The sequence below is a fragment of the Mustela putorius genome, unplaced genomic scaffold (assembly GCF_011764305.1).
Source record: "Mustela putorius furo isolate JIRA1106 unplaced genomic scaffold, ASM1176430v1.1 tig00000731_pilon_pilon_pilon, whole genome shotgun sequence".
NCBI classification, from domain to species: Eukaryota; Metazoa; Chordata; class Mammalia; order Carnivora; family Mustelidae; genus Mustela; species Mustela putorius.
Window position 1 is genome coordinate 1,389,959 of NW_025421461.1, and position 27,141 is coordinate 1,417,099.

At 43.2% G+C, this 27,141-nt stretch overlaps 1 protein-coding gene across 4 annotated transcripts; it reads right to left on the minus strand.

The window, feature by feature from the left end:
* Positions 1–1,028: 1,028 nt before the first annotated feature.
* On the minus strand, positions 1,029–26,751 carry COPS3 (COP9 signalosome subunit 3). Of its 4 annotated transcripts, XM_004776495.3 has the most exons (12): positions 26,580–26,750; positions 23,119–23,248; positions 21,015–21,127; positions 20,872–20,921; positions 18,613–18,705; positions 16,915–17,094; positions 13,042–13,182; positions 11,201–11,374; positions 9,191–9,277; positions 2,951–3,064; positions 1,668–1,748; positions 1,029–1,355 (listed from the first exon to the last, which is right to left on the minus strand). In XM_004776495.3, exons 1-12 carry the CDS (start codon positions 26,632–26,634, stop codon positions 1,302–1,304), a joined length of 1,272 nt encoding a protein of 423 aa, XP_004776552.1. In that variant the 5' UTR covers positions 26,635–26,750; the 3' UTR covers positions 1,029–1,301. The 4 variants fall into 4 exon arrangements, 3 of the variants coding, with proteins under 3 accessions (XP_004776552.1, XP_012903339.1, XP_044939573.1); XM_013047885.2 differs by lacking the exon at positions 23,119–23,248 and having other exon boundaries at positions 26,580–26,729; XR_006607754.1 differs by lacking the exons at positions 1,029–1,355; positions 1,668–1,748 and adding an exon at positions 4,791–4,946 and having other exon boundaries at positions 26,580–26,751.
* Between the last annotated feature and the right edge of the window lie 390 nt (positions 26,752–27,141).

Here is a 27,141-nt window from a genome sequence, read left to right on the forward strand (position 1 = left end):
GAGAATTATTCTTAAAGTCGTCATGGCTCATAACTACTAGGATTCTCAAACACACTTTAGGTGATTTTAATTTAGATCCAGGTAAATTAGAAAGTTGTCCAATTTATTTTTTAAAAAGTCTGTAATTCACTAGGCTGATAAAAAGAAAATTTCGTGAAATATTTTTCCTTTCCTAACTATAGATCCACATAAATGTAAGCGGGAATGACGTGGCCCACAAGCGGCACTAATTTGAGCTAGAGGATTTCACAGTTTTGATGAAGGGTTAAATCCAGCCATCTGTCTCTTTTCGAATCTGATTTATTAAGCCGGTCTGTGGCTTCTTTCCTGCCGCAAAGCAGAGTAGGTGCCGCCCCAGACCATATGACCCCAAAGCCTCTTTAGGGACTTTTTACACAACTCATGAGGTGTCACTTTCTGTGAAAAATGAAAACGTGACTGATTAGACAAATTGACATTTTAAAAAGTGAATGTTTCTAGCAAGAGAGAGACATTTTTAAGGACCAAATTCTAATTTAATCTGATCACACTTTACGAAGACCCCACACCGTTCCCCGGCTTAATCAGTGAGTCCTCATCAGACACATTTTCAGACTTTTGTCAAGAGACTCTGAACATAATAATCAAAAGGCAGCCCTGTAGCTTAACTGAAAATGCTCCTGGAAGAAAATGCAAGAAAGTCTGGCATTGATCTCATAAAAAAAGCCATTCCCAAGACTACAGAAGAGTAGCACACACCACAGGTTTAGCCCAATAGCATCTCCTGAATTGAGTTCATTGTCACCAAAATGCATTTTGATTCTATTTATGAAAAATTAGCTTCTGTGTTATGAACTGAACTCTCCCAGACTTTTTTTTCCTCTTTAAAGGCAACCAATATCAAACTTCAGATTCAAATCTTCCAAAAATCCCTGAAGTTTAACTATTTCTGTTCACAATGAATATATCCTTTAAAAACTTTCAGAATATATCCTTTAAAAACTTTCAGAGGGGGGAAAAGTGATACAGAAGACACATCAATGTTCGAGTAATTTAAAACAAAAAGGTAGATTTAATGCAATAACAACATTAATCTGAGGATAAATAAATCCACAACAGACTTTGAAGTTTGGATTTTTTTTTTTCCTTTCGTGGCAGAGAGAATGGTTTTCTTAAAGCACATAGGACTGAAGATGTCAAAACAAAATGTAATCTCTTAATGTCCAGGTCAAACAGGCTTGGTCCTCCCTGCTGCCCTCCTAACACGTGCCACTGGCCAAGGTGATAAATTTCTCTCATCTAACTCAGGATGGATGTTAGTTTCAAGAGTAACTAGATGGTTTGTTTCCAGAATCATCTTCTTGTGATCCCATGCTCTGTAAAGGAGAGAGACAATCCATTTATGTTTGCTCTAGTCAAAGGTTTCCCACCAGCCCCGAACAAGCACACCCACTCCTTCCCAAGGACAGTCACCCTGTGTGCAAATGAAGAGGCTGTAGTTTGCAAACTTCCAGACCGTAGTTTGAAAATGCTCTCAGTGAATCTCTCTGTGAACTTAGTGACAAAGATTTTCAAGAAATTTGGGCAATTAAACATTTAACCTCAAATCAAGTTCACATTCGTGATGAGGAAATACCTCTCCTTTTCTACCCAAGCCAAGTCGATTTAATGACGGGAACGCTAGTCACCTTTTGTACGAACTGGGGGTTCACGGTGATCTCCTGATCCATGGCCTTCAGTCGCTCATCCAGCTCAATGCACTTCAGCATCTGGTGAGAGACACATTTGAAGGTTGTTAGTGAGTTTAGGTCCATTTACCTCCTTTTTAACCTTGAGTATTAATATGGGTCCTACAGGTTCACAGTCTCATGATCTGAAACACTGGGGCTACACAGGTTTTGGAATCAGAATTTTTTGAATGCAGAAAGTTAACAGAATATAACTTCTACATATTAACTAACACCCCAGCAGGATCTAGGGAGGCACCCCATAATCAAACACATTAATATTTGAGAAGTGAAACCTAAAAATATGCACACTAAGCAGGATAAAGACCACACATCATTTCGGGTGAAATGTGCCATCACACTGAGTTACCAAAAACCTTCAGTTTTCAGGGACTTTTGGATTTTAAACTGCAAAAAAGGGAGTGTGGGAGTATACTATGTTACTCTTCATTGCTTTTAGGCTTCGAGATTTATTTATTAAAAAAATTTATTTTAAAGATTTTATTTATTTATTTGACAGACAGAGATCACAAGTAGGCAGAGAGGCAGGCAGAGAGAGGGGAAGGGAAGCAGGCTCCCTGCTGAGCAGAGAGCCCAATGCGGGGCTCAATCCCAGGACCCTGATATCATGTCCTGAGCCGAAGGCAGAGGCCTTAACCCACTGAGCCACCCAGGCGCCCCTAGGCTTCTGAGATTTAATGTTAGATGTAAGAAATGCAGACTGGCCACACAGTCCCAACTCATGGCTTGAACCCAGAGGGGCACTCAGAGCAGCACGATCTCAAGAGCCGCAAAGGGGACCCTGCTCCAGCCCTCAGCTGCTGCCTGGGAACGGCGGCATGGCCCTCCTCTCCCAGCTGCCCCGCTCCCTCCCACCTGGACCAGGAATCTCAGTGCACCTTCCTGCAGGAATGAGGCTCTACATAATAAATGGTGGTTGGGTGTGAATAAAATTGTACCCATTGTAAGACCCTAAAGTGTTTTAGTAGCTAAACTAGGCTCTGGTGAGCTGACGGGAAATCCAACCCACCATTTACTTATAATCATACAATCTGGGAGAAGTTGAAGCAATGCCTGTTTTCAAAGTAACTTTTTAGGAATGAAGATGTTCCTAGAAACTAGTTGGGAACTACCTGTAGTTAAAACGAAAATTGTCCTGGAGCACAGAGGCAGTATTTCAAATAGAGCATCTCAAACATCGATCAAAACAAACAAACAAATCAAAATCTGGTGTTCGTATTTACCTCCTGGTCGATGTTATGAAGCATGGCTGGGTTATTATATTTTTCAGGGTTATCATGGAAACTGACCATACCATCCTTCTGATTAATACTTGCAAAAATTTCACCATCCTCTATCTGTCAAAAAAAGAAATCAGGAAAGTAGTTTAGACCCAGATACTTTATAGATCTACAGTGTTTCAATATAATCAGGGGAAAGGACAAATAGCAATAAATTTGTATGTATTTTTAAGCACTATCTGTTCATTCAGTATTTACTGAACACCTACTACGTGCTTAGCACCATTATAGATGCTAAGGGGTGCAAAACACACACACATCCACACACATCTGCCCTTGCAATTTTTTTTATTGAGGTAAGTTTCACATAATATAAAATTAACCATTTTATAAGTGAACAATTCAGGGATGCCTGGGTGGCTCAGTCAGTTAAGTGTCTGCCTTCAGCTCAGGTCATGACCCTGGGGTCCTGGGATGGAGCCCTGTGTCAGGCTCCTGTGTCAGGCTCCCTGCTCAGCAAAGAGTCTGCTTCTCCCTCGTTCTCTCATTGCCACCTCCACCCCTGCCTGCTTATGCTCTCTCAAATGCATACATAAAATCTTTAAAAAAATAATAAAGTGAACAATACAGTGTAATTTGTAATGTAACAACCACTTCTATCTAGTTCCAAAACATTTTCGTCACCCAAGAGAAAAGCCTGTATCCGTTGGAGTAGTGTCTCCTTTTCTCATCTTCTTTCGCTCCTCACAACCACCAATCTACTTGTGGACCTGTGCATCTGCCTGCTCTGGACATTTCGTATAAGACACATGGACATATCATACCAGACCGCATATGCTTCTTTTGTTTCCCGCATCACCCAGCACAGTGCTGGCAAAGGGCCTTGCATCTTCACCTGCGAAACCCTAAGACACCCTACTATAAATTCTCTTTGGCTCCTTGAGGAAAATTTTTCTGCTAACGCTGATTCCAAGGTATTTTCAAGGTCTATGTTTGTTTATTTGCCTCAGTGACTGGGGATTTATTTGACTGGCCCTTAGAGCCAAATCCTGTCCAGAAAGTTAGACAGTGAGAAACCAGGAAGTCTCATGAAGGTATTATTAGGATTCTTAACACATTGCTCCACATTTAAGCTTTGGAAAGGACAGATGCTACTTATGCAACGGCAACCAGGCTCACGTAGTCAACAGAATACATCACTCTCTGTGTGATCACAGACAGCCGCCTCTTTAAAACACAGGTAGACAATCATCCTACGATCTCACTGATACGAGCATTTTGAGAAACCAGACAAGAGTATCATAGGGAAAGGAAGGAAAACTGAAACAAGATGAAACTAAAGAGGGAGACAAACCATAAGAGACTCTTAATCTCTGGAAACAAACAGGGCTGCTGGGGGAGTGGGTGGAAGGGAGGGGGTGGCTGGGTGGGGGACACGGGGCAGGGAACATGTTTTGGGGAGCGCTGTGAATTATGTAAGACTGATGAGTCACAGACCTGCACCCCTGAAGCAAATAATACATTAGATATTAAAAACAAAACAAAATAAAAACAAATACGTGGGTGGACTATACCCGAATAAAACGCAAACCTATGTTTACCACAGTAGTTCTTTTCGTAGTAACCAGAACTAGAAACAACCCAAATGTCCATCTAATTAACGGGAAAGTATACTCACACAGTGAAATACTGTAGCCCTGAAAATGAAGGAAAGCACATGCAACATTTCGCTCATAATATCAAGCAAAAAAAGCCAGACCCAAACAAGTATGTCCTGTACACATCCTTCTGTATAAAGCTAAAAAACAAATACAAACTAAGATGTGAGAAGTCAGGGTAATACCTTTCTAGCCAGGGGCAGGGCTGGAAGCAGGCAGGAGAGATGTTCCTGGGGTGCTGAAACACTCTGCTTTCTGACCTAGGTGTTGCTTTCACCGATGTCTTCTTTTTGTGGAATGTGTTTGGCTATACACTGCAGTGTAAGTTTTCTCTGTGCAGGCTGTATTTCAAAAAAATGTTTCCTTAAAAAAATCCCTCACATACAATCTGAATAGGCCAATATCTATTAAAGAAATTGAATCTGGGGCACCTGGGTAGCTCAGTGGGTTAAGTGTCTGCCCTTGGCTCAGGTCATGATCTCAGGGTCCTGGGATCGAGCCCCGCATCGGGCTCTCTGCTCAGTGGGGAGCCTGCTTCTCCCTCTCCCTCTGCCTGCTGCTCCCCCTGCTTCTGCTCACCCTCTCTCACTGTGTCAAATAAATAAATAAAAGCTTTTAAAAAAAGAAATTGAATCAATAAGTAATAACCTTCTAAAACAAAAAGCACCAGACCCAGAAGGATTCACTGGTGAATTCTACTGAATGATTAGGAAGAAATTATACCAATCTGTAGTCTGTTTCAGAGAACAGAAGCAATACTTCCCAACTTATTCTATGGGAATACTTCCCAACTTATTCTATGAGGCCGGCATTACCCTAATACTAAAACCAAAGATATTACAGGAAAGAAAACTTGAGACCAGTATCTCTCATGAACACACATGTAAAAATCCTGAAGAAAATAAAAGCAAATCCAACAATGCATCAAAAAGAACCATACAGGGGCACCTGGGTGGCTCAGTGGGTTAAGCCTCTGCCTTCGGCTCAGGTCATGATCTCAGGGTCCTGGGATCGAGTCCCACATTGGGTTCTCTGCTCAGCAGGGAGCCTGCTTCCCCCTTTCTCTCTGCCTACTTGTGATCTCTGTCTCTCTGTCATATAAATAAATAAAATCTTAAAAAAAAAAAAACAAAAAAAAAGAAGAGAGAGTCCAGAAATTGGCCTATGTAAATAGTCAACAGATCTCTGACAAAGAGCAAAGGCGAGACAATGGAGCAAAGGTGGCCTTTCCCACAAATGATACTGGTACAACTGGATATCCACATGCAAAAACACAGACCTTACATCCTTAACAAAAATTAATTCAAATGGGTCACAGATCTAAAGGTAAAATGCAAAATTGCAAAATTCCCAGAAGAAAATGTAGGAGAAAACCTAGATGATCTTGGGTGTGATGGTAACTTTTTAGATATAATGCTAACGACACAATTCATGAAAGAAAGAATTGATTGGCGGGGCTCCATTAACATGAAAAGCTTCTCTCTGAAAAACACAATGTCAAGATGAGAAGACAGACCGCAGATGGGGAGAAAGCATTTGCAAAAGGCACATCTGACAAAGAACTGTTATATACAAATACACATAGAACTGGCATAGTTGGCTCAGTGGAGCATGCGACTCCTGAACTCAGGGGTGGTGAGTTCGAGCCTCTCGCTGGGCACAGAGATTAGCTTTAAAAAAAAAAGAAAGAAAGAAAGAAAGAAAAAGATATACAAAGAACTCTTAAAACTCAACAACAACAACAAAACCAAATAGATTAAAAAATAGGCCAAAGACCCAAACAGATACCTTACCAAAGAAGGTATATCAAATGCTACCGAGGACAAGGGCCAATTGGCCCTCTCTTTCATTGCTGGTGGGAACGTAAAATAGTGCTGCCACTTCGGAAGACAGTTTGGCAGCTTCTTACAAAACTAAACATAATCTTACCACATGACCCAGCAATCAGACTCACTGGCATTTACGGAAGCGAGCTGAAGACATACATTCACACAAAACCTGACATGGATGTTTACAGCTGCTTTACCATAATCGCCGAACTTTGAGAGCAACCGAGATGTCCTTCGGGAGGTGAACGGATAAACTGTGCCACATCCAGGCAATGGAACATTACTCAGCACTAAAAGGAAGTGAGCTATCAAGCCATGAAAAGACACTGAGGAACCTTAAATTTTGATACTAAATGGAATAAGCCAATGCAGAAAGGCTACATACTGTAGGATCCCAACTACATGACATTCTGGAAAAAGGAAAACTATGGAGACAATAAACAAGATCAGTGGTTGCCACGGGTGGGACAGAAAGGCAGCGCACAGATTTCTAGGGCAGTAAACAGAGCTCTGCGTGACACCGCAACAATGCCTCCATGCATGTCATTATACGCTTGTCCAAACCTACAGAATGTACACCTCCAAGAGTGAGCCTCACGTAGAGACTCTGAATGACCATGCGTCTGGAGAGGTCCAGCAACTGTAACACAAGCGCAACTCCTGTGAGGGGTTAACGGGGAAAGCTGAGAATGTGCGGGGTGCATATGGGAAATCTCTACCTTCCCCCTCAATTTTGCTATGAACTTCAAACTGCTCTAAAAAAATTTTGTCTTATTTAAAAAAAAAAAACCCTGCCCTCATAGACTTTATACTCTAGAGCGAGTCTTGGGCTCACACCGTTGTTGGGCAGTATGGATCTCCTGGGCCGGATCGCTGTCTGCTGTGTGATGGTCCTCCGCATTGCAGGATGGAAAGTGGCATCTCTGGTCTCTACCCACTAGATGTTAGCACCCCTAACTGTGACAACCAAAATATCTTCAGACACTGGCAAATGTCCCCTGGCAGACAAAACACTCCTGGTTGATCCAGAGCCTGTGAGGCTCTGTCTGGGTTGGTTACACAGGGTTCAAAATCCATCCCTCTCCTTTGATCCCTCAAAGCATATCCCTAGCTCATGAGTCCGTGCAGGTGTCATACACATTTGTGTATTTCTTCTCACCCACCCAAGAATGAGTTTCCTGGGGGCACTATGCGCACTCAGTCTGTGTAAGCCCTGCGGGGTTTACTTAGCAAGGTGTTCTTGACAGGCATTCCAAGGTTGGTCATGTCAGACAGATTTTGTCTGTTTGGGACGTGTGTGTGTGCTCTGAGAACTGGGCTGAAGAAAAATACCTCAACATCTGTACGTTGCATTATGGAAGTAAAATACTCCATTTTCACAAGGGAAAATCGTTTTACTATGACCATTATCCTAATCCTGATATGGCAGCGCTCCTGAAATCAGAGGGGAGATCATTAGCAGAAAAATATAAACTGCTGCCTTGCAACACTCAAGATTTGCCTGACCTGGGTGGAGGATGCGAGTCTGGTTTGATGGATCGGATCAGAGCCACATATTTTCAAAACCAAACAGGGAGGTGGATTACAATGTATCAACTTGCTGGGTCACCATATACTTGTTTATTTATTTTTAAAGATTTTATTTATTTTTTGAGAGACAGAGAGCATGAGTGGGGAGCGGGGGTAGAGGGAGAAGCAGCAGACTCCCCACGGAGCAGGGAGCGTGACCTGGGGCTCACGGCAGACACTTAACCAACTGAGCCACCCAGGCGCCCCTACCATGTACTCATTTAAATGATGCTTATCCGAATTTGGGGAGTGGAGAGATGTAACTGGGACGTTACCAGCAGGGATAACCGTAATATCTGATTTCTGAAGGCAGGTACTGAGATGGGGCCTGCTTTAGCCCCATTTATTGCCACCATCGCTCTAAGTGTGATCATGAACGATGATGGCCCACAAGGAGGGGCTCAAGTCAGATCCCAGTCAACGGCTGTCACCCTCTAGCTGAACAGGACATCCTTGATGTGGGCAGCAATGCCCCGCCCTACACAGGGGCACAAGTTCATGACTTCCTCATGGATCAGCACATTGAGCAGCACTGCTTTATGACTCTTGGTACATGTGAACTATTTCACAAGTGTTTTAAAATTTTAACAGGACACTCCATGTGTATCATATCACGTATCATATGAGTACATAAGACTGAAAAACCCCATAGCTTTTAAGGAAGTAAACCCAAATGTCCAGATGTTGACTCTGACGTTTTTTTGGATGTCCCGCTCTTTCTTTCTTTCTTTTTTTTGTTTTTAAGATTTTATTTATTTGACACACAGAGATCACAAGTAGGCAGAGAGGCAGGCAGAGAGAGAGAGAAAGAGAGAGACAGAAGCAGGCTCCTTGCTGAGCGGAGAGCATGATATGGAACTTGATCCCAGGACCCTGGGATTATGACCTGAGCTGAAGGCAGAGGCTTTAACCCACTGAGCTACCCAGGCACCGCCCCCCTTTTTAAAAGATTTTATTTATTTATTTGCCAGAAAGAGCGCACAAGCAGGGGGAGTGGCAGGCAGAGGAAAAAACAGAAGCAGGCTCCCTGCTGAGGGATCATGACCTGAGCTGAAGGCAGCCACTTAACCAACTGAACCATAGGCATCCCTCTCTCTCTTTTTTGGTATTTCCTATAATGAATATCTATGACCTTTATAGGGACAAAAATTCACTAATTCAGTTTTTAAAACTGAAAGCACACTCACCATGTGTAGGACATATTTCTCTGCCTCCTGAGGTCCAGATAACTGCACACGACTTGCCATATCTTGTAACGACAATGTTAAAAAGGTCTGAAATTCAGAAGTAGAATTAAGCACAGGTAAAACAACTGAGGACATACGTTTTATTAAATGTGTACAGAACTCTACTTAATCACTGAAAACCTGCTTTCCATGACTGTGCAAAGTAATTTTTTGTTGTGAAGATGACTTGAAGTTGATGAAGCCTGTGGCTGTGGTCATCAGTTTCCTAGAGGAGTCATGACTTCCAGATATGTGTCCTGCACACACTTCCCTCTGTGCCTGAGAGACTTACACACTCGTACACACTCAGTTATTTACTACAGCACCGTCTGCGAGAGCAAAGGCCTAGAACCACTTAAATGTCCACTAACAGAGGGCAGGTTGGTGCAGTCCGGTATAATTGCACCAACAGACTCCAACACAGTTGTTAAAAAAAAAAAAGAGAGAGAAAGCAAGGGTACTTCTCATGGACTGAAAGAGAATCTGAGATGATAAGGTATACCATTAAATATAAAAAAGGAGAATGAATAGGGTGCAAGGCGCAGTGTGTAAATGAAGGGAAAGAGAATGTGTGTATCTGTGAGAGAGGGCGGTGTGCGTGCATGTGTGTTCTGTGCACAGAAAAGCTCTAGAAGTCCACCCTAGAAACTGGTAATGCAGGTTGAAGAAAGAAGAGGGGTGGGCTAGGGTATGGAAACCAGATGGAGGTTTTTGTATCTTTGAATGTTGTATTGTAAATGTATTGCCTATTAAATGTAATTGACAATATCACAGACATTCTTCAAGATTCAAAGCTAAAATGTGTAAACCACGTGGGGGATTAGGAGGAAGCCAGTATTTACCTCTGCTCCATTGGAGACTGGAAAATGTCGCCTTTTGGGAACACATTAAGAGAACTCTTTTTTAAGGAAAGCTGGCATTATTTATAGCAATGGCCTTTTCAGAGCAGGGCATGTTAAAACCCCGAGGCTGAGAATCTTTAATAAGCCAATCTACATCTACTTTAAATCTATATCTACTTTAGTTCAGAGAGTAGCATCCAAGAAAATGAAATTATTGTTAATTTTTAAAGAAGTACACAGCAGTTTAACCCAAGTGAAGACTTAAATTTCCTATATCCTTGCTTGGCCTACTTGGCTCCAAGACCTCCCCTCCTTACCACTCTCTGGCTTCTCCAGGTCCGCCCACTGTCATATCCTCCACCCAGAGCCCAGCAGCCTTCCCACCACTAGGTCGCCTAGCAACAGACACCCCCTATTCTGGCTCCTCTGCCTCTACACCCTGTCCCACTGCTGCATCTGACTAGACTCCTTCTCAGGAGATAAAAGCAATCCTATAGCTTGAAGCTGCTCTCCGTTTCCTACTACCTGTAAGCCTGGGCCTTTGGAAGTCACCTGAGATTTCATGTTTCCTCTATACTTTTTTGTACTGTTTCAACACTTGGTAATCAGCATGTTTCCTACCATCTGAAACCATCAGCTTACTTCCATTTTCAAACCAAATATGGCGTGACTGGCCTACCTTCTGCACAGAGCCCATTCAGCTGTGCCTAAGTGGCAATGTCAGGGTAGTGCCATGTCAGGTAAGAAGTTTGAACAGAGATTACACAGCCCGGGTGGCTCCACACTGGTCACAGGGGACTCGTGTGTACATCATCAGTTCCACGCCCTCCACCCACGGCACTGTTTACCTCTCAGGCTACCTTTCTCTGCCTCCCCATGGAGCCGTATCTCCTACCTGTCTTCCTTGTCACCTGTTCCTCTTCTCAAATACCCTGCTCTAGCCCTGGAAAGACCAAAAGGTATAAATCAAACACTTTCTAAGTCATCAGTTGTAAGAGCTGTTGCTTAGGAGAGACGTCCTGCCACACTCTGTCTCTGTCTCTGCTTCCTCAGCCCTTAGGAGAAGGAGAAAAGAGGGGGAGGCCCCAGGGGAAGAGGAGAGGCCATCTGAGGGCGCCACTTGCCTCACCTTGGTTAGCCTCTGAATATTCTTCTTATAAAGAGAAGACAGGCACTGCTTCACCAGGCCCATGTTGTTGTCACGAGTAAAAGTCTCGCTGTGCTTGTTCACCAGGTTGCGGAGTTCTGAGGGATTATTGGTTGAATAGACTTGTGCTAACTCGTGGTACGCATTGCTAAGAGGCTACAGGTTTAAAGCAAAAAACTGGATTAAAGCAGTAGAGATATACACTTCGTATAGGAAGCAAAAGAAGACGCTACTATGTTTTGAACAAGTACATTCAATATCCTTTTCTGTTCCCTAACAAGTTATAATTTACCCAAGGCGAATGCCTAGTTTTTATACGTGATTACACTGGGGGAAAAAAAGAAGGCAGAATCTTCCAGCACTCTCAAATCTCTTGCACACTTTCTCTCTCTCTCTCTCTCTCTCACACACACACACACACACACCCCTCACTGGATGCAACAGGACCATCTGTTCTTTTTTGATAAAAGAAAAGAAGACAGAACAAGAGAACTAACAGCAGCTGAGGGCCTGCTAAGACCCTGAGCTGCCTTAGGGATTTTACAGACATTATGCTCTATTTGAAATATTAAGAAATCGGGGCAGAGGTCTGAGAGAATGAGGGGTGGTCATGAGAGGCACAGGCAGAAACTGGGTTAAAACCTCTGTCTCTACTCTGAAGTCTGTGCTCTTTACTGAGACTGACAGCCTCATAAAAAAACTACTAATGCTTGTGAATGACATCCTGCAGTCATAAAGACATCACTTTATAAAAACACTATTACTGGGACACCTGGGTGGCTCAGTGGGTTAAGCCTCTGTCTTTGGCTGAGGTCACGATCTCAGGGTCCTGGGATCGAGCCCCGCATTGGGCTCTCTGCTCAGCAGGGAGTCTGCTTCCCTCTCTCTCTGCCTGCCTCTCTGCCTACCTGTGATCTCTGTCTGTCAAATAAATAAATAAAATCTTTAGAAAACAACAACACTCTCACTAAAATAGGCCAGCTCAAGGGCCACCTGAAGGGGCCATGTAGTTCTCCAAAACAATCTGAGAATGGCTACCCTAAACCTACCCTGCCCATCACTCTTCCATGGGATTCGAGGAACCTCTCTTAACCACCTCTTCCCCCACCCCAATCTGTGACGGGGCAGCCTAGAGCCCTAAGAACCACAATAAGGGTCTTTAGCAAAGAACACTGAGCTATCTTCAACAAGACAGCATAAAAATCTTCTCACTGGAAGATTTTCTAATTGATATCCTGAAATTTTGAGTTCTATACAACAAAGAACAGGGTTAAAATTGTTATCCAAATGACTGTGACCTCACGACCTCTTGAACTACCCATTTTTATTATAAACCATGAGTATGTATTTCAAAACATTTTTTAAAAAATAATTGTTTTTTAATGTGATTCCAAACCTGGGTCCTCAGTGAAAACAAAAGTTCCGTGAACAGAACTTACGGTTTTTCATATAGGGGCTCTAGAAAGATTTCCCACGCTTGGGCAGATTGAGTTCAATAAAATCAAAACTGCCCTTTTAGCATTTCTGCTAAACTATAATGAAGAATAACAATGACAAAATTACACAACCTTTATAGAAGCCTAAACATCTATGGCAATAATCCCTCAAAGCTAAAGGTTGAAAACAAATTTCTAAGAAACATTCCACCCCAGTCAGGTGGCTCCAGACAGTAAGTGTCTACCATTAAGTTTATCAAAAGTCTGCTAACTTGAAGTTGCTGGGAGAGCTATGTCATTATGAAAGAAAATTACAGAATTAGTTATCATTATAATCTCCTTATAGACTTAACAAGCCACCTAAGACATCAACTCAAAAAAACTCACCTTAATGAATCTACCCACAATTTGAGATGTATACTTCGGTAGCTGTTGTACTTTTCCAAGTAATATCAAAGAAACTAGAATATACTTTTTATAGGATTCCAACATGATGTGACTGACCGCCATGGCAGGAGTAGTTATAGCCTGAGCAACAGGAGAGAGAGCACAACACAGCAGAAAGGGAATCAGCCATATGTATCACTTGAATTAAATAACAATTCTTCCACGTCCTGTATTTTTAATACCATCTTTCTTGAGATGTGATTCTTATGCTGTAAAATGACCCTTTTCAGGTATACTCTTTGAGGCTTTCGGTATATTCACCATGCTGTCCGACGATTTATGACCGTTACATAATTTCAGAACACTTCATCTCTCCAAAAAGAAACCCCACACTCCTCAGCAGTCACTCCCTATTCCCTCTTCCCTCCAGCCCCTGGCAACCATCATTCTACTTTGTCTCTATGGATTTGCCATTCTGGACATGTCATAGAAATGGGATCATAATAAATATGGGGGCTTTTATGACTGGACCAGCTTCTTTCACTTGTTGTCAAGGCTCGTCCATGTTGTAGCAGTTACTTGGTGGCTGAATCATACACCACTGCATGGCTGGACCACATTTTGTTTACTCTCCTCGGTTGATGGGCACTTGGGTTGTGTCACCGCCTGGCCACTAAGAATAAGGCAGCTGTGAACATCAGTATACAGATTCTGCTGGAACCCTTTATCTTCGCTTCCCTCAGGTATATTCCTAAGAGTGGAATTGCTGGGTTGTGGTGGTAAGTCTAGGTTGAACATTTTGAGGAACTCTGGACTGTTTTCCACGGTGGCCACACCATTCTACACTCTCATGGGCAGTTTGAGGATCCCAAATTCCCCACCTGCTGGTCAACGCTAGTTATTCTTGGCTGTCACTTTTTCATTCTAGCCGTCCTACTGGGTGTGAACTGATACCACACTGTGGATTTGATTTGCATTTCCTTGACCACTAGCCATGGTGAGTATCTTTCATTTTATTTTTTTTTTAAAGATTTTATCTATTTATTTGACAGAGATCACAAGTATGCAGAGAGGCAGGCAGAGAGGAGGAAGCAGGCTCCCCACTGAGCAGAGAGCCTGATGTGGGGCTTGATCCCAAGACCCTGGGATCATGACCTGAGCTGAAGGCAGAGGCTTTTACCCACTGAGCTACCCAGGGACCCCGTGATGGTGAGTATCTTTTCTTGCATTTATTGGTCGTGTATCACCTTTGGAAAAATGCCTATTCAAATCCATTGACCATTTTTAATTTTCTTTTTTATTTTTTATTGTTGGGTTGTAAGAGGTCTTTGTATATTCTAGCTGCAAGTCTCTTTTCAGAAATGGAATCTGCAAATATCTTCTTCCATTCTGTGGCTGCCTTTCCACATCGTTTCGCCCGGATTTATGAAGTTCATAATATCATACCCAAGTCAGTGCAAATATTTCAAATCAAAACCCAAACCGCTGAGCCTGTGAGGAATTTAGATTCTACAGAAACAGTCACCTAAGTGCATGCACATACACGTACAAGGACTCCTGCCACAACACGGCTCTGACAGTGAAACGTACATTCCCGCTAATCAAGGACTAGTCATTCAAGTAGGTCAATGTGTGATGTGGCATGAGAAGGTGCAGCTGCTTTCACTTCTTGCTTCTATAATGCTGCATGATCTGATTTTTTTCCAGTAAGTACATCTTCCTTTTGGAATTTTTTTAAGCAGTAAAAAAAAAAAATCTGTATCATCTTCTAAAATTAAGGTACTAATGCCATCTATAGCTGCCTGTGTGTTAATCAAACACAGCTGCATGAAGCAGATGAACACTAGACAATGTTTGTCACTAGTGCAGAATCTGGATATAAACACACTTTCAGGGATAAGGCAGCTATCTATATCAGAAATGTTTTGTTTTTAACATTTCAACTACTTGTGCTAGGGCTTTTTTCCTAAGTGCACTAGTTACTTGCCTGCCTTTTTTAAGGCCCTCATCATCTTGGTATTTCTGGCTCATCAGTATGTTACCAGCTACCATACTGGGCTATAAAACGATCATTCACTCAGTGGCTGCAAGGTATCTTTATCATTTTGGGAAGAACTCAAACTTTTGACTCTGTACTCTGAAACTCTAAAAGAGAAGTCACTTTGAAGATTTTTTTTTTTTTTTAATTTGACAGAGAGAGATCACAAGTAGGCAGAGAGGCAGGCAGAGAGAGAGAGAGAGAGAGAGGAGGAAGCAGGCTCCCTGCTGAGCAGAGAGCCCGATGCGGGACTCGATCCCAGGACCCTGAGATCATGACCTGAGCCGAAGGCAGCGGCTTAACCCACTGAGCCACCCAGGCGCCCAAAGATTTTTTTTTTTTTTAAGATTTTATTTATTTATTTGATAGACAGAGATCACAAGTGGGCAGAGAGGCAGGCCAAGACAGAGGAGAAAGCAGGCTCCCTGCCCAGCAGAGAGCCCAATGCGGGGCTTGATTCCAGGACCCTGGGATCATGACCTGAGCCGAAGGCAGAGGCTTTAACCCACTGAGCCCCCCAGGCACCCCTACCTTGAAGATTTTACCTGACCAGACATCATTTTTTGGAATAAGCTCTATATCTAACATGGAGCTTGAACTCAAGACCCCGAGATTAAGAGTGGCACGTCCTACTGACTGAGCCAGCCAGCTGCCCCTGACAATACACATCCTTTAATGACACCATCTAGGCCCGGCAGCACCTTCTGGTGACTCTTCCCTCTGTCCCCTTAAGTATTTATCAACCCCTCACTCACTGAGGCAATGTTCCGTCAGAGACACATGCCACGCACGCCTATTTATGTGTTAACATTTCAACTAAATTGTGAGTTCCTTTATCCTTTATTACCTTAATGTGTGCTATGAATGTAATAAGAAATATAAACTTCTGGGACGCCTGGGTGGCTCAGTTGGCTGAGTGGCCCAGTGGCTCAGCATCCTGGGATCGAGTCCCACATCGGGCTCCTTGCTTGGCAGGGAGCCTGCTTCTCCCTCTGCCTCTGCCTGCCTCTCTGTCTGCCTGTGCTTGCTCACTCTCTCTCCCTCTGCCCCTAACAAATAAGTAAATAAAATCTTTAAAAAAAAAATATAAACTTCTGACAAATTTCTTAAAATACTAGTATTAGCCAATGTTGTATCTCTTTCTCAGAATCTAAAAAGTTCTACCAAATTCTCTATCTCATTGCACACACCAGTGGCCATTATAAAGACACAAAGCAGGAAAGGGTTTTCCACATAAGAATGTTTCACTTATGGGGTAGCTGGGTGGCTCAGTGGGTTAAAGCCTCTGCCTTGGGCTTGGGTTATGATCCCAGGGTCCTGGGATCGATCCCCGCATCGGGCTCTCTGCTCTGTGGGGAGCCTGCTTCTCCCTCTCTCTCTGCCTGCCTCTCTGTCTACTTGTGATCTCTGCCAAATAAATAAATAAAACCTTAAAAAAAAAGAGAAGAGTATGTTTTACTTATGAAAATAAATAAAACTCAACAGAACTCCACACATGGTTTTAGAACAAAAAGACACTTCGGACATCATTCAGTTCGCTCTCTCCTCTTTCTGCAGAGCTATAAAGGTCAGGTGATGTACAGAACTTAACCTGAATCAGACAGGGTGTGAACGGCAAGCCTCGATCAGACCCCATGCAGCAGAGCTCCTCCCTCCACTGCCACTGCCCTTCAACTTAAGGAACAGTTTACCACTGTTTACTTAAAGACAGAGAAACAGTGTTTAAAAGGACCTCTACCCAAAACTCAGAGGCCCAACATCAATCCACTACAGCTGTATACATCTCTGATCACACAAGTTCAACACAACCTTGGGGCATTTAGAGAGATGATTACCTGTTCATAAAAGTACAGTGCTCTTTCGAAGTTCTTCAGCCCGGTGTAGATCATCCCTCCATAATAATAGTAACATAAAAAGTGCTTTGCATCATAGGCTCCATTCTCTTTACAGATATCCATCATGTCCACATCAAGGTATGGAAGGGCAGGCTTAAAGCATTTTGCCAGCAAACAAAGCTGTGAAAAATTTTATATTACATCATCATTTTAATTGTACTTGGCAGGCTATAGCAGAAGGAGCAAATTCATGATTCCAGAAAGGTCAAGAAAATATTTTAAACCATTTTATTGATTAAAAATGTTCTAAATGTTGACACAGTACCCCATTTTCTTAAGCATTCAGAATAAAACAGCATTTCTTTATACAAGGACAAAGCAGCTATGAGATAAAGTACTCCACAGACGAATGGAAGCACCTATTCATAGCCCACCTAGCACTCATTCTGTTCACAGATGCCCAGACAAGTGAGTCCTTTTTCTCTTTAAAGAGAAGAGAAAGAGGGCGCCTGGGTGGCTCAGTGGGTTAAGCCGCTGCCTTCGGCTCAGGTCATGATCTCAGGGTCCTGGGATCGAGTCCCGCATCAGGCTCTCTGCTCAGCAGGGAGCCTGCTTCCTCCTCTCTCTCTCTGCCTGCCTCTCTGCCTACTTGTAATCTCTCTCTGTCAAATAAATAAATAAAATCTTAAAAAAAAAAAAAAAGAGAAGAGAAAGAAATCAGTATGGAATGATAAAAATAGAAGTTTCTCTTCAATTATTTCTTTTCAATTGCTAAATCCTGTATGTAAGTAGAGGGAATTGCTCAATTCGAACTCAAGAAGGCAAGCACACAGCAACGTCCTGTGACTGTGCAATGCTGGCACAGGGGCGGATCTAGGTGTAGACACAGAGCTGTGCGTTTAGGACCACGCACTTTACTGTGTGTACGTGATACCTCAATCACCACAGGCTTTTAAAAGCTAAAAAGTAAAGAAAAGCACCTTGATGTGATACTAGACTATGTGTTTGGAATAATCCGGGTGCCATGTTATTAAAGACACAATCTATACCCCATGGGGCTGGTTGAAACCCCCCCACCCCAGTCTTATGGAATACTCTAGAGCTGTAAAGCATTGAAGTGGAGTCCTCTCTAAGACACAGTGAGTAGAAAAAAGACAAGAGTTCATACAGATCATTGCTATTTGTGTTAAAAAAAAAAGAGAGAGAGAGAGAAAATGCACACATTTGCTTATGTGGGCACAAAATATCTTCGGAAGGATACACAAAAAACGAACACGGATTTCCTCTGCAGAGAAGAGATGGGTGGCTAGTGAGCAGGGTGGCAGGAAGACTTCATTCCACATCTTCCCTTTTGCCTTCTGGGCTTATAACCACACAAAATAAAATGAGTAACACTTCAAGGTGCAAGAAGTTACCTGTATTTGTTCTCAGGGTCCATTATGCCTTAAAAAGAAAATGACTTGGGACATTCTTAACATCAAACCCAATAATGACTCAGTTTCCTCACATCACAAACCTACTGGCTGAGCCCCACTCTACAGTGTGTGTTCAGCAGCCGCCAGCTGAAAATTCCCTTCCTAACAATGTTAGTGAGTATATTTTTCAACTTCTAGAACCTATCACAGTCTCCACCAATAATGCCCCATGACCAACCTCCCACCTCTGCCTCAGGGTGACTCGCACTCCTCGGTGGCTCACCTGGCAGAGATCGGCGTGTATTGAGGTCAGCTGGTTTGTATTCATCTGCATCTTGTCTATGGCTTGCTTTAGGATGCCAATTCCTCGCAGGGGCTGTCAGAAATGACATCTCTTTCAGATAAGTTCTCAAAGATGGCAGCACATTGGATCTTATGTTGTCACTTACAAATAAAAAATAACACTAATTGATAGGTTCCTTTAAATAACAATATGAGGTTTCCATACTCTTTCAGGAAATTTCTGTCTCTAGTCAATCAGTAAACATTTTCTTAAGCTATTTCTTACGCTATTTTAGAGTAATTCGGCACGATTTTTTAAATCATAAAGCTTTTTTTCAATGCAAATTAATAATCAAAAGCAGTATTGCCAAAAAAAAAGAAGTATTACTTTATCAACAGTTCATTATATTTATACTGAAACAAACAAAAAAATTCCAAGTTATTTACAATAAAGAGCCTATGGCTTAGTAAACTTAGCTGTAGAGAAAGATGTCGGCATCTTCCCACAGGGCAGTCTAGGGATCAGCCCAACATCACCATCTCTTACCTGATAATAAATTCCTATTGAAACTAATACCATAACTTATAAACAGACCATTTCTTGCCTTGATTATAAATAATAAGACCGAGTTTCAAGTGAGGTAGTCAGTTTCTGGACAAGAGATGTGACTCTAAAATCACTAAATAACTTAACGTGGGTTTTTTCAATAAAGACTTTTTTTTTAACCATTTCTTTCAAACCACAATTTAATATTCTGACAAAACACCAAATAGTTCTTCCTGTCTTATCTCCTTCCAAGCACTATCTGAAAGTTCAATTTCAAATAATAATTTAAAAGAAAAAAAAAAACCCAAATGAAAACTTGTATCACGGAAGTTAAATAAGGACCAAACATCTGTTTCAGATTAAAGCAGATGAAAGAGACAGGACAACCCAATGCAATTCATGATCGGAGATTTTCTTTTGTCGTAAAGGACGTCAGGGAAACCAGCAGCAAAATCTGAATAAGATCAGTAGATTTGTTTGAAGGATCCTGACACCAATCACTGTATTCTGGTTATATATGAGAATGTCCTAATTTGTAGGAAACAGTCATTGAAGTATTTTAGAAAAAGCAGCAAAGTATCTGCAATTTTCTTTCCAATGGCTCAAAAAACAAAACAAAAAAGCCAGAGAGAGAAAAGATGGGACGTCTGGGTGGCTCAGTCGGTCAAGCAGCTGCCTTCGGCTCAGGTCATGATCCCAGCGTCCTGGGATCGAGTCCCACATCGGGGGGTCCTTGCTCAGCAGGGAGCCTGCTTCTCCCTCTGCCTCTGCCTGCCATTCTGTCTGCCTGTGCTCGCTCTCTCCCCCTCTCTCTCTCTGATAAATAAATAAAATCTTAAAAAAAAAAAGAAAAGAAAAGAAAAGAAAAGGTAAGTAAGTGCGGTAAAATAATACTAACATCTGGAGAATCTGGGTGAAAGGTACATGGGGATTCTTCATATTATTCCTGCCACTTTTTGTAAAGCTAAAATGTCATAACCAAAAGTTAAGAGTTCTAGCAAACAAACAAAACCCCAGTATATTACAACAAAACAGGCGCACAAACAAAGCCCCAGTATATTACAATAAAACGTGCGCTAGGATAGTAATTCCAGAAACATCCACCTGCAGTAGCAGGCTGCCCTGAGGCACTCCCAATGGAGCCTCACCTGATGGAGGAGCTAGCTGTCCCCACAGCCAATGCTTGGCTACTACACCCATTTGCCAGGGTGCTCAGTACTAAGCTGGAACTTTAACAATTCAGTTCACTGTGTAAGTCAGATTTTAAAATGTAACCAGAGGGGACCTGGGTGGCTCAGTGGGTTAAGCCTCTGCCTTCAGCTCAGGTCATGGTCTTGGGGTCATGGGATCGAGTCCTACATCAGGCTCTCTGCTCAGTGGGGAGCCTGCTTCCCCCTCTCTCTCTGCCTGCCTCTCTGCCTACTTGTGAGCTCTTGCTCTCTGTCAAATAAATAAATAAAACTATTTTTAAAAAATGTAACCAGAGGGGTGCCTGGGTGGCTTAGTGGGTTAAAGCCTCTGCCTTCGGCTCAGGTCGTGATCCTAGGGTCCTGGTATTGAGCCCTGCATTGGGCTCTCTGCTCAGCAGGGAGCCTGCTTCCCTCTCTCTCTCTGTCTGCCTCTCTGCCTGCTTGTGATCTCTGTCAAATAAATAAATAAATAAAATCTTAAAAAAAAAAATGTAACCAGAAATACTTGAATAACATTGCTTACCTGTTTCCTTTCCACAAGTGCGTTTGTCAGCTGATGGCAAAGCCCAGCAACTAGAAAGAGCAATGACAAAATGTTGACAACATCAATTGCTAGTCAGGCAAAATGCATTCGGTGGGAAGTAAACAAAGTGTTACTGAGCTTACAAGTGTCTGTTGCGTATCGAATATGCTCCCCATTACAGGTGCTGATGAAAAGCTGAACCTGTGAGAACAGCGTTTCGAAGTCAGGAACACTAGGCATGGAAAACTTCACAAATCTGGAAGAAAGAGAAAAGCATTAATCCATCCTGATATTTCACTGTGGAAACGAAGAAGCAACTGAGGCCAGAAGGTGAGCCAATCTCCAGTGCTCGATGAAGGTAAATGAGCCACAATCTTTTAAAAAAACTAAGAAATGCACTGACCTAATTCTTGGCACAATCAAGAACAAAAAACTCCCTCAAATGAGGCCAAACACCATGTGGTCTAATATTCATGAGGGAACTGAATATAAATTTCTACCCCTAAATTTTCAAAACCATTTTTTTTAGAGCACCAAGGCACTTAGGGCTATTTACTCATGTGAAAAGCAGTTGTTGTTGTTCTTGCTCTGAGGACAGACTGAAGGGGGACAAGGACTGAGAGCACCAGACTGGCTAGGGCTGCGGCCCCGGGTCACAGGGTTCTGTGGTCCATCTGGGACAAAGAACCAGCTGATGGGAAGTCCAGAAAGGGGGGGGGGTTGGGAGGACATGGATGATCCACCCTGAGTCACTTGGCAGATGGGACCTTTCAACGACACTCTGAGAGCGGGTCAGAGACAGGTTTGGGGAGGAAATCAGATACGTTACTACTGCTCCCGCACTGCGTACAAGTAATCTACAAGCTCTTCTATTTTGCAAATAAATGAATTGCTGAAACTAACTTCAAGAAAAATGAGATGGATATTACTGCTTGAACACACCTGCTTCTACATGTTTCCATTTGTTCTCCTGTCTATGTGTTTATTACCCTACTTAACTGTGTCACCATGTATCTGTAACCAAACTTCTCGTCAAAATGTATCTCAAACGATCTCATTTGGGCTTCAAAATTGGTCCGTATGGCCCTGTGATTTCCATTTTATTAAGTACAAATATGAAGCCCAGGGCCCCACACTTTGTAACTGAAAGCTCATAATTCAAATCCAGGGTACTCAGAAACAAGTTCAGCGTTCTCTCCAGGTTTTAAGATATACCTTCAAGTTTCGAAATGCTTTCCTGTACTTGACTTCCCTTGATACTCATCAACATGGAAGTATGTGTGTGCATAAAACATGCGTGCTATCTGGTTTTAACCAGCAAACACACACAGTAGAAATCTTCACCTGCCAGCACCATCCCAAAAGAACCTTCTGCAACGGTAGAAATGTGCTGTCCAACACAGCAGCTACGTATGGCTACTGGGTACTTGACAAATGGCCAGTGGAACCAAAGGGTTCACATTCATGAATTTACGTTTCAAGAGCCACATGCGGCTAATGGCTACCATATTGTAGCCCACAGCTCCAGACTTATTCTGACGGTCTCCTCTCTAAACTCTATTCTAACACATCTTTGCCTAAGAGTTGCTGGGCCAGTGAGCCAGACCCCTGCTTGAAGTCCATTTCCTCTGGGTTTATTTACAGTGTTTTCAACTTTCACGACAACCATAACATCCCAATTTGTAATACTAAAACATCAAGAGAAAAAGAATTCTGTCAAGCACACAGAGTTACAAGGAACCCTAAATGAAATAAGATCTATTTAATTTGGTCTTGACCAGCCTGGCCTTGTTTGAAGGGAATTGGAAGCAATGTTGCTTTGGATCATTGGTAATTTCACTCGACATGTCCCTGTGTCGACACCGTGCCCTGTGCCATCACTCTTCCCTATTTGCTTTTTGAGGTAAAAAATGTGGACAATTCGACAGATTACATGAAGAAAAGTATTCAGACACATGCAAACCATAGAGCCCACAACTGAGATAGCTGTTTGATTTTTAAAAATAAATTTCAAAATGTGTATAAACATAAACAACAATTGAAAAATTATAAAACTGAAAATACAACACACCATGATTAGCTGGGATGAGGAAAATGTTAACTATGGTGACTTAAATGCATACTTGTGCAAAAGAGCACAATGTTGTTTACACGGTTTACTTTTCTACACCAAAAAAAATGACAGCCAGAAAGTGCAGAGCACTCAGGTTTAGCAAGCACAGAACTGTAAAAGAAGATGCCCCTTACAAAACAGCAAGGACGCCTAAGGAGTGCTCTTGTACATCCAGAGCCCCGAGCACAGTGTCCAGATGGGATAAGTTCTTTGCAAGGAGTTCCCCACTCTTGTTGATCAGTTCACAAAGCTGAGTCATTTGCCCTGGAAAACAGGAATAACACTATCATTCAGTTACGGCACTAAGAAACTATAGAAACTCTAACCACAGACTTCATACCCCAGCAAGCTATAACTTTATGATTTCTTATAGCGCCCTCATTTCCAACGAGGACTCAGAAAGGCCAGAGATGTGAAATGGCCTTGACTATGACCTCAAAACTAGACCTCCGATTTCCCTCTGGCCCCTGAAAGTTTGCACATTCCGTCCGTTCTCCCTTCCATTCCCCAAGTCAGAAATGTACACATTACTATCACCACTACTCTCATCTCCCTCTCTGTATCCAAAACGTCACCAAATAGAATTTTACTTCCTAAGTCTCTTAGCTCCATTCCTTTTTCTCTCCCCTGCCTTAATTCAGACCCTTATCATTTCTTGGCCTGGACTACATCATAAATCTTTGAAACCGTCCCCCTGCTTTGCTCTTTCTCTCCTCCAATCCATTCTCTATACTGGTACCTGTGGGATCTTTCCAAAATGTAAAATTCAATCAAATAACTCCAAATGCTTTAAGAAGTATAATCCCTCAGCCGGCTAACAGGGCCCTGAGCTTCCCCAGCCTTACCCTCTGCTGCCCTCCTCCTTTCAACACACACACCTACTCTGGTCATGCCAAGCTCAGAAAATTCAGACAACATGTCATGTTCTCTGTCATGTTATGTCTCTACACATCCTGTTCTCCATGCTTGGTCTTCCCTCCTTCACTCTGTTCCCCTGGGTCTTCCTCTACCAATTCATACACTTCATTCAACAATCAGTCTGGGTCTTCTTTGGACCCTCCTATCATTCCCTCTCCCCCAGCTAACTTGAAAATGTGTTCTCTCTGTGTCCTCTCTGCATCACCTGGGGTTGTGGTGGTTAGGTCATTTAACATAAAGTCAGGCCGATGGGCCGTGTCATTTCTCCAGTTTCAGAATACAGTGCTTACCAGCCCGTCAATCAACAGCCTGTTACTTAGTCTCCAAATTGATCCACTAATTTTTCTCACATCCCAAAATGTTGTTTTAACAAAAGGTAGAGAATCTAATTAGGCCTGAGTTGGTACTCTGCAGGAGACTCACTGATTTCGATGGGTTATACAAATAACAGACACCATGGCCACATTCTATACTTCCAAACACTACTAGCTGTCTTTCCGGGGCAAGGGGGTTGGCATGTATGGGTTTATATAAGTCCACAGGCAACAACCTCTTGTCTCCTCCTTTATAGTTCTCTTTTACATTTTGAACTTCAAGCTATACACATCAGCTATTTGTACTTAGTAGCCAAGGGACTTTTTTTCCTTATCAAAAACTCCAAAAGCACTTAAACAGTATAATACTTAAAATCCAAGTGACTATAGCTAGGAGCTTTGGTAATTTTGTTTCTGTGGCTTCCCTACTGTAATTTAAAATTTTCACCAAAAATAAATATACTATATCACATGCACTGCAAAAACAAAACAAAACAAAACAAAAAAACAACTCACACCTGTGATCTAATTAATTATCATCTTTCAAGATAACACAAGTTGAATAGGGGAAATGCCATCATTTTATCACAAATCTCACTGGTAAATATGAAATAGCTTCTTCTAGTCAAATAATCTGCCTCCCTTTTTTTACTCACTACTCTAAATAAAACTTGAGATGGTACGAAACACACAGAAATAAGCATTTCAGTCCATTATTTCCCCCAATTAAGTAACCAATGCAGAGTTGAGACTTAAAAGCTGGGTCACTATGAAATCCTAAGATAGTTAACTAGTGCGGGCCAAGGAGAGAGGCAAAGGTAGTTCAGTGCCACAGGGTGCTTCTGACATGAGCCCAGAGATGTGGCCAATGAGATTTCCTCTACTCAAAGAAAGCTGGATATTATGAAATTCCCTTTGCTTAAGGTCCACATTAGAAAATTCTGAGTAAGAACAGAAACCTCATAAACATTTACTATGCAGTGAGCATGAAGCACAGAAGCCACAGGCAGTGGAAGTATCATGTTCATCTCTGCCTGGCAGACTGTGCCTAAAGCAGTGACTTGCACAGCAAGCATACAAAGCTTTCAGAGAAATCTCACTTGACGCTAAACAGTTCCACTTTGTAAGTGAGAAAACTGGCCCAGGGAAATTAAGTGGCTCACACAGGAAGTGACTGACAAGATTCCAACCCAAATCTAAGTAGCTATAGTACATCCCAGGAAGCAGAAGCCAAATAGTTGGTGGCATAAATGAATGAATGAAAGAACGGTTTCTTCATTGCCAAAGACTGCAAGTCTGTGCCTTCCCTGTGAACCTCGTTTCCATCATGAAGGGAAACCAGAAATATTTCGTTAAGCATGGCTTCATACCCGATCAGTTAACTTAAAGTAACAGTGAGCGCACTCCTCCGTTTTTACAAGGGGAAACAGAGACTCAAGAGATTAAAGGTGACATGTCCAAGGTCACATAGCTCCTAGAACTTTACAGTTAACAGCTGCTGGCCATAATTTATAACTGCATCTACTGCACTGCATATAATAGGTACTGTTTCAAATGTTTGTACAGGCTTCCTCTCATTCAATCCCAACACTTCTTTGAAGTAGGGACATATTTTTATTTTAGAGATGAAGAAACGGTGTGGTTAAAGGGCCCTTCACAGCCTGCAGCTAATTACTTTAATTCTGAGTCCAGCATTCTCTATTCAGGTGATGAGATGAATGAACCAAAGGGCATGAACATTTAAGTAATACTGGTCACCATTTCACCCCTCGAAATGGAGCCCTACAAGCGAGAGCTCGCTCGGCACTCTGCCGGACTAAAACAGGCGCGGAGGCTTCCCGAGGGCGCGCCGGCTGGCAGCTGAGGGGCCGGCCAAGGCAAGCCTCCAAGCCAAGGCACCCAGAAAGGATTCGTCTCGCGCCCGCTGCCCGAGGCCTAGTCCAGAGGCGGCCAGGCGCCACTGTGACAGACGAGGCTGTGCACCAATCACCACAGAGAAGGGAGGTCGAAGGGCCAACCGGCGCTCGGGAAGGCGCCAGCGGAAGTCACGCCCCCAAAACTGTCAAGAGAAGCGCCCGGGTGGAAGGGGCCCTGGCCGGGGGGAGGAGGGTCTAGCCAGCCCCAGGGACGGGAGGCGGCCGGGTCGCCGAGCGCACGGAGCGGCAGACGAGAGAGCAAGGGAGACCGAGAGTGCGCCCGACCCCTCCGTGGTCTGAGCGCCACAACCGCGAGCCCGGCCCCGGAGACCAGGCTCGGGACGAACAGGGAGGTCCCAGCCGTCCGCGCTGGCGGCTGGGGTTGCAAGCCCGTCCCCGCAGCCCGGAGGGCCCGCCCAGGCCCAGCCCAGCGGCCCAAGGCCTCACCTTGAGCCGAGAGCTGTCGGACACTGTTCACGAACTGCTCCAGGGCAGACGCCATGTTTCCCCGCGGCGGCCCGAGCAGCAGAGGCAGCTCACGCGGGAAAAGGCGGCCGCTCTGGGAGGAGGGGCCGCACCGATCCTCCACAGGGCCTCAACAGCGACCCGACGTCACTTCCGCCGGCTCAAGCACCGCGAGAGCACACCTACCTGGGAACCAGTTACTGTTCCCATGGAAACAGTTCCGCTTCTCCCCGTAGCCGGAAGTTTGCTTTCTTTTCCTTTTCTCTTTAACCCGTGTGCTTGTAAAGTTTCTCCTGGTATTTAATGGGGCGATGGGCAAAGGAAGAAATTAAACTTGTAATTAGGCCTATATTTCTCGCATTTTGCTCGGAATGGCCGTCCCATTTTCCACCCGGCCAAATCCTTCAAGCCTGGCTTAATTCCCACCTCTTCCATGAGGCTCTTCCTGTCACGAAGACTGGAACCAGGCAGGTAGCCTGGATTCAAATCCCTTTCCTACTACTTACCGGCTGTGTGATTTTGGACAAGTAACTTGGCCGTCCTC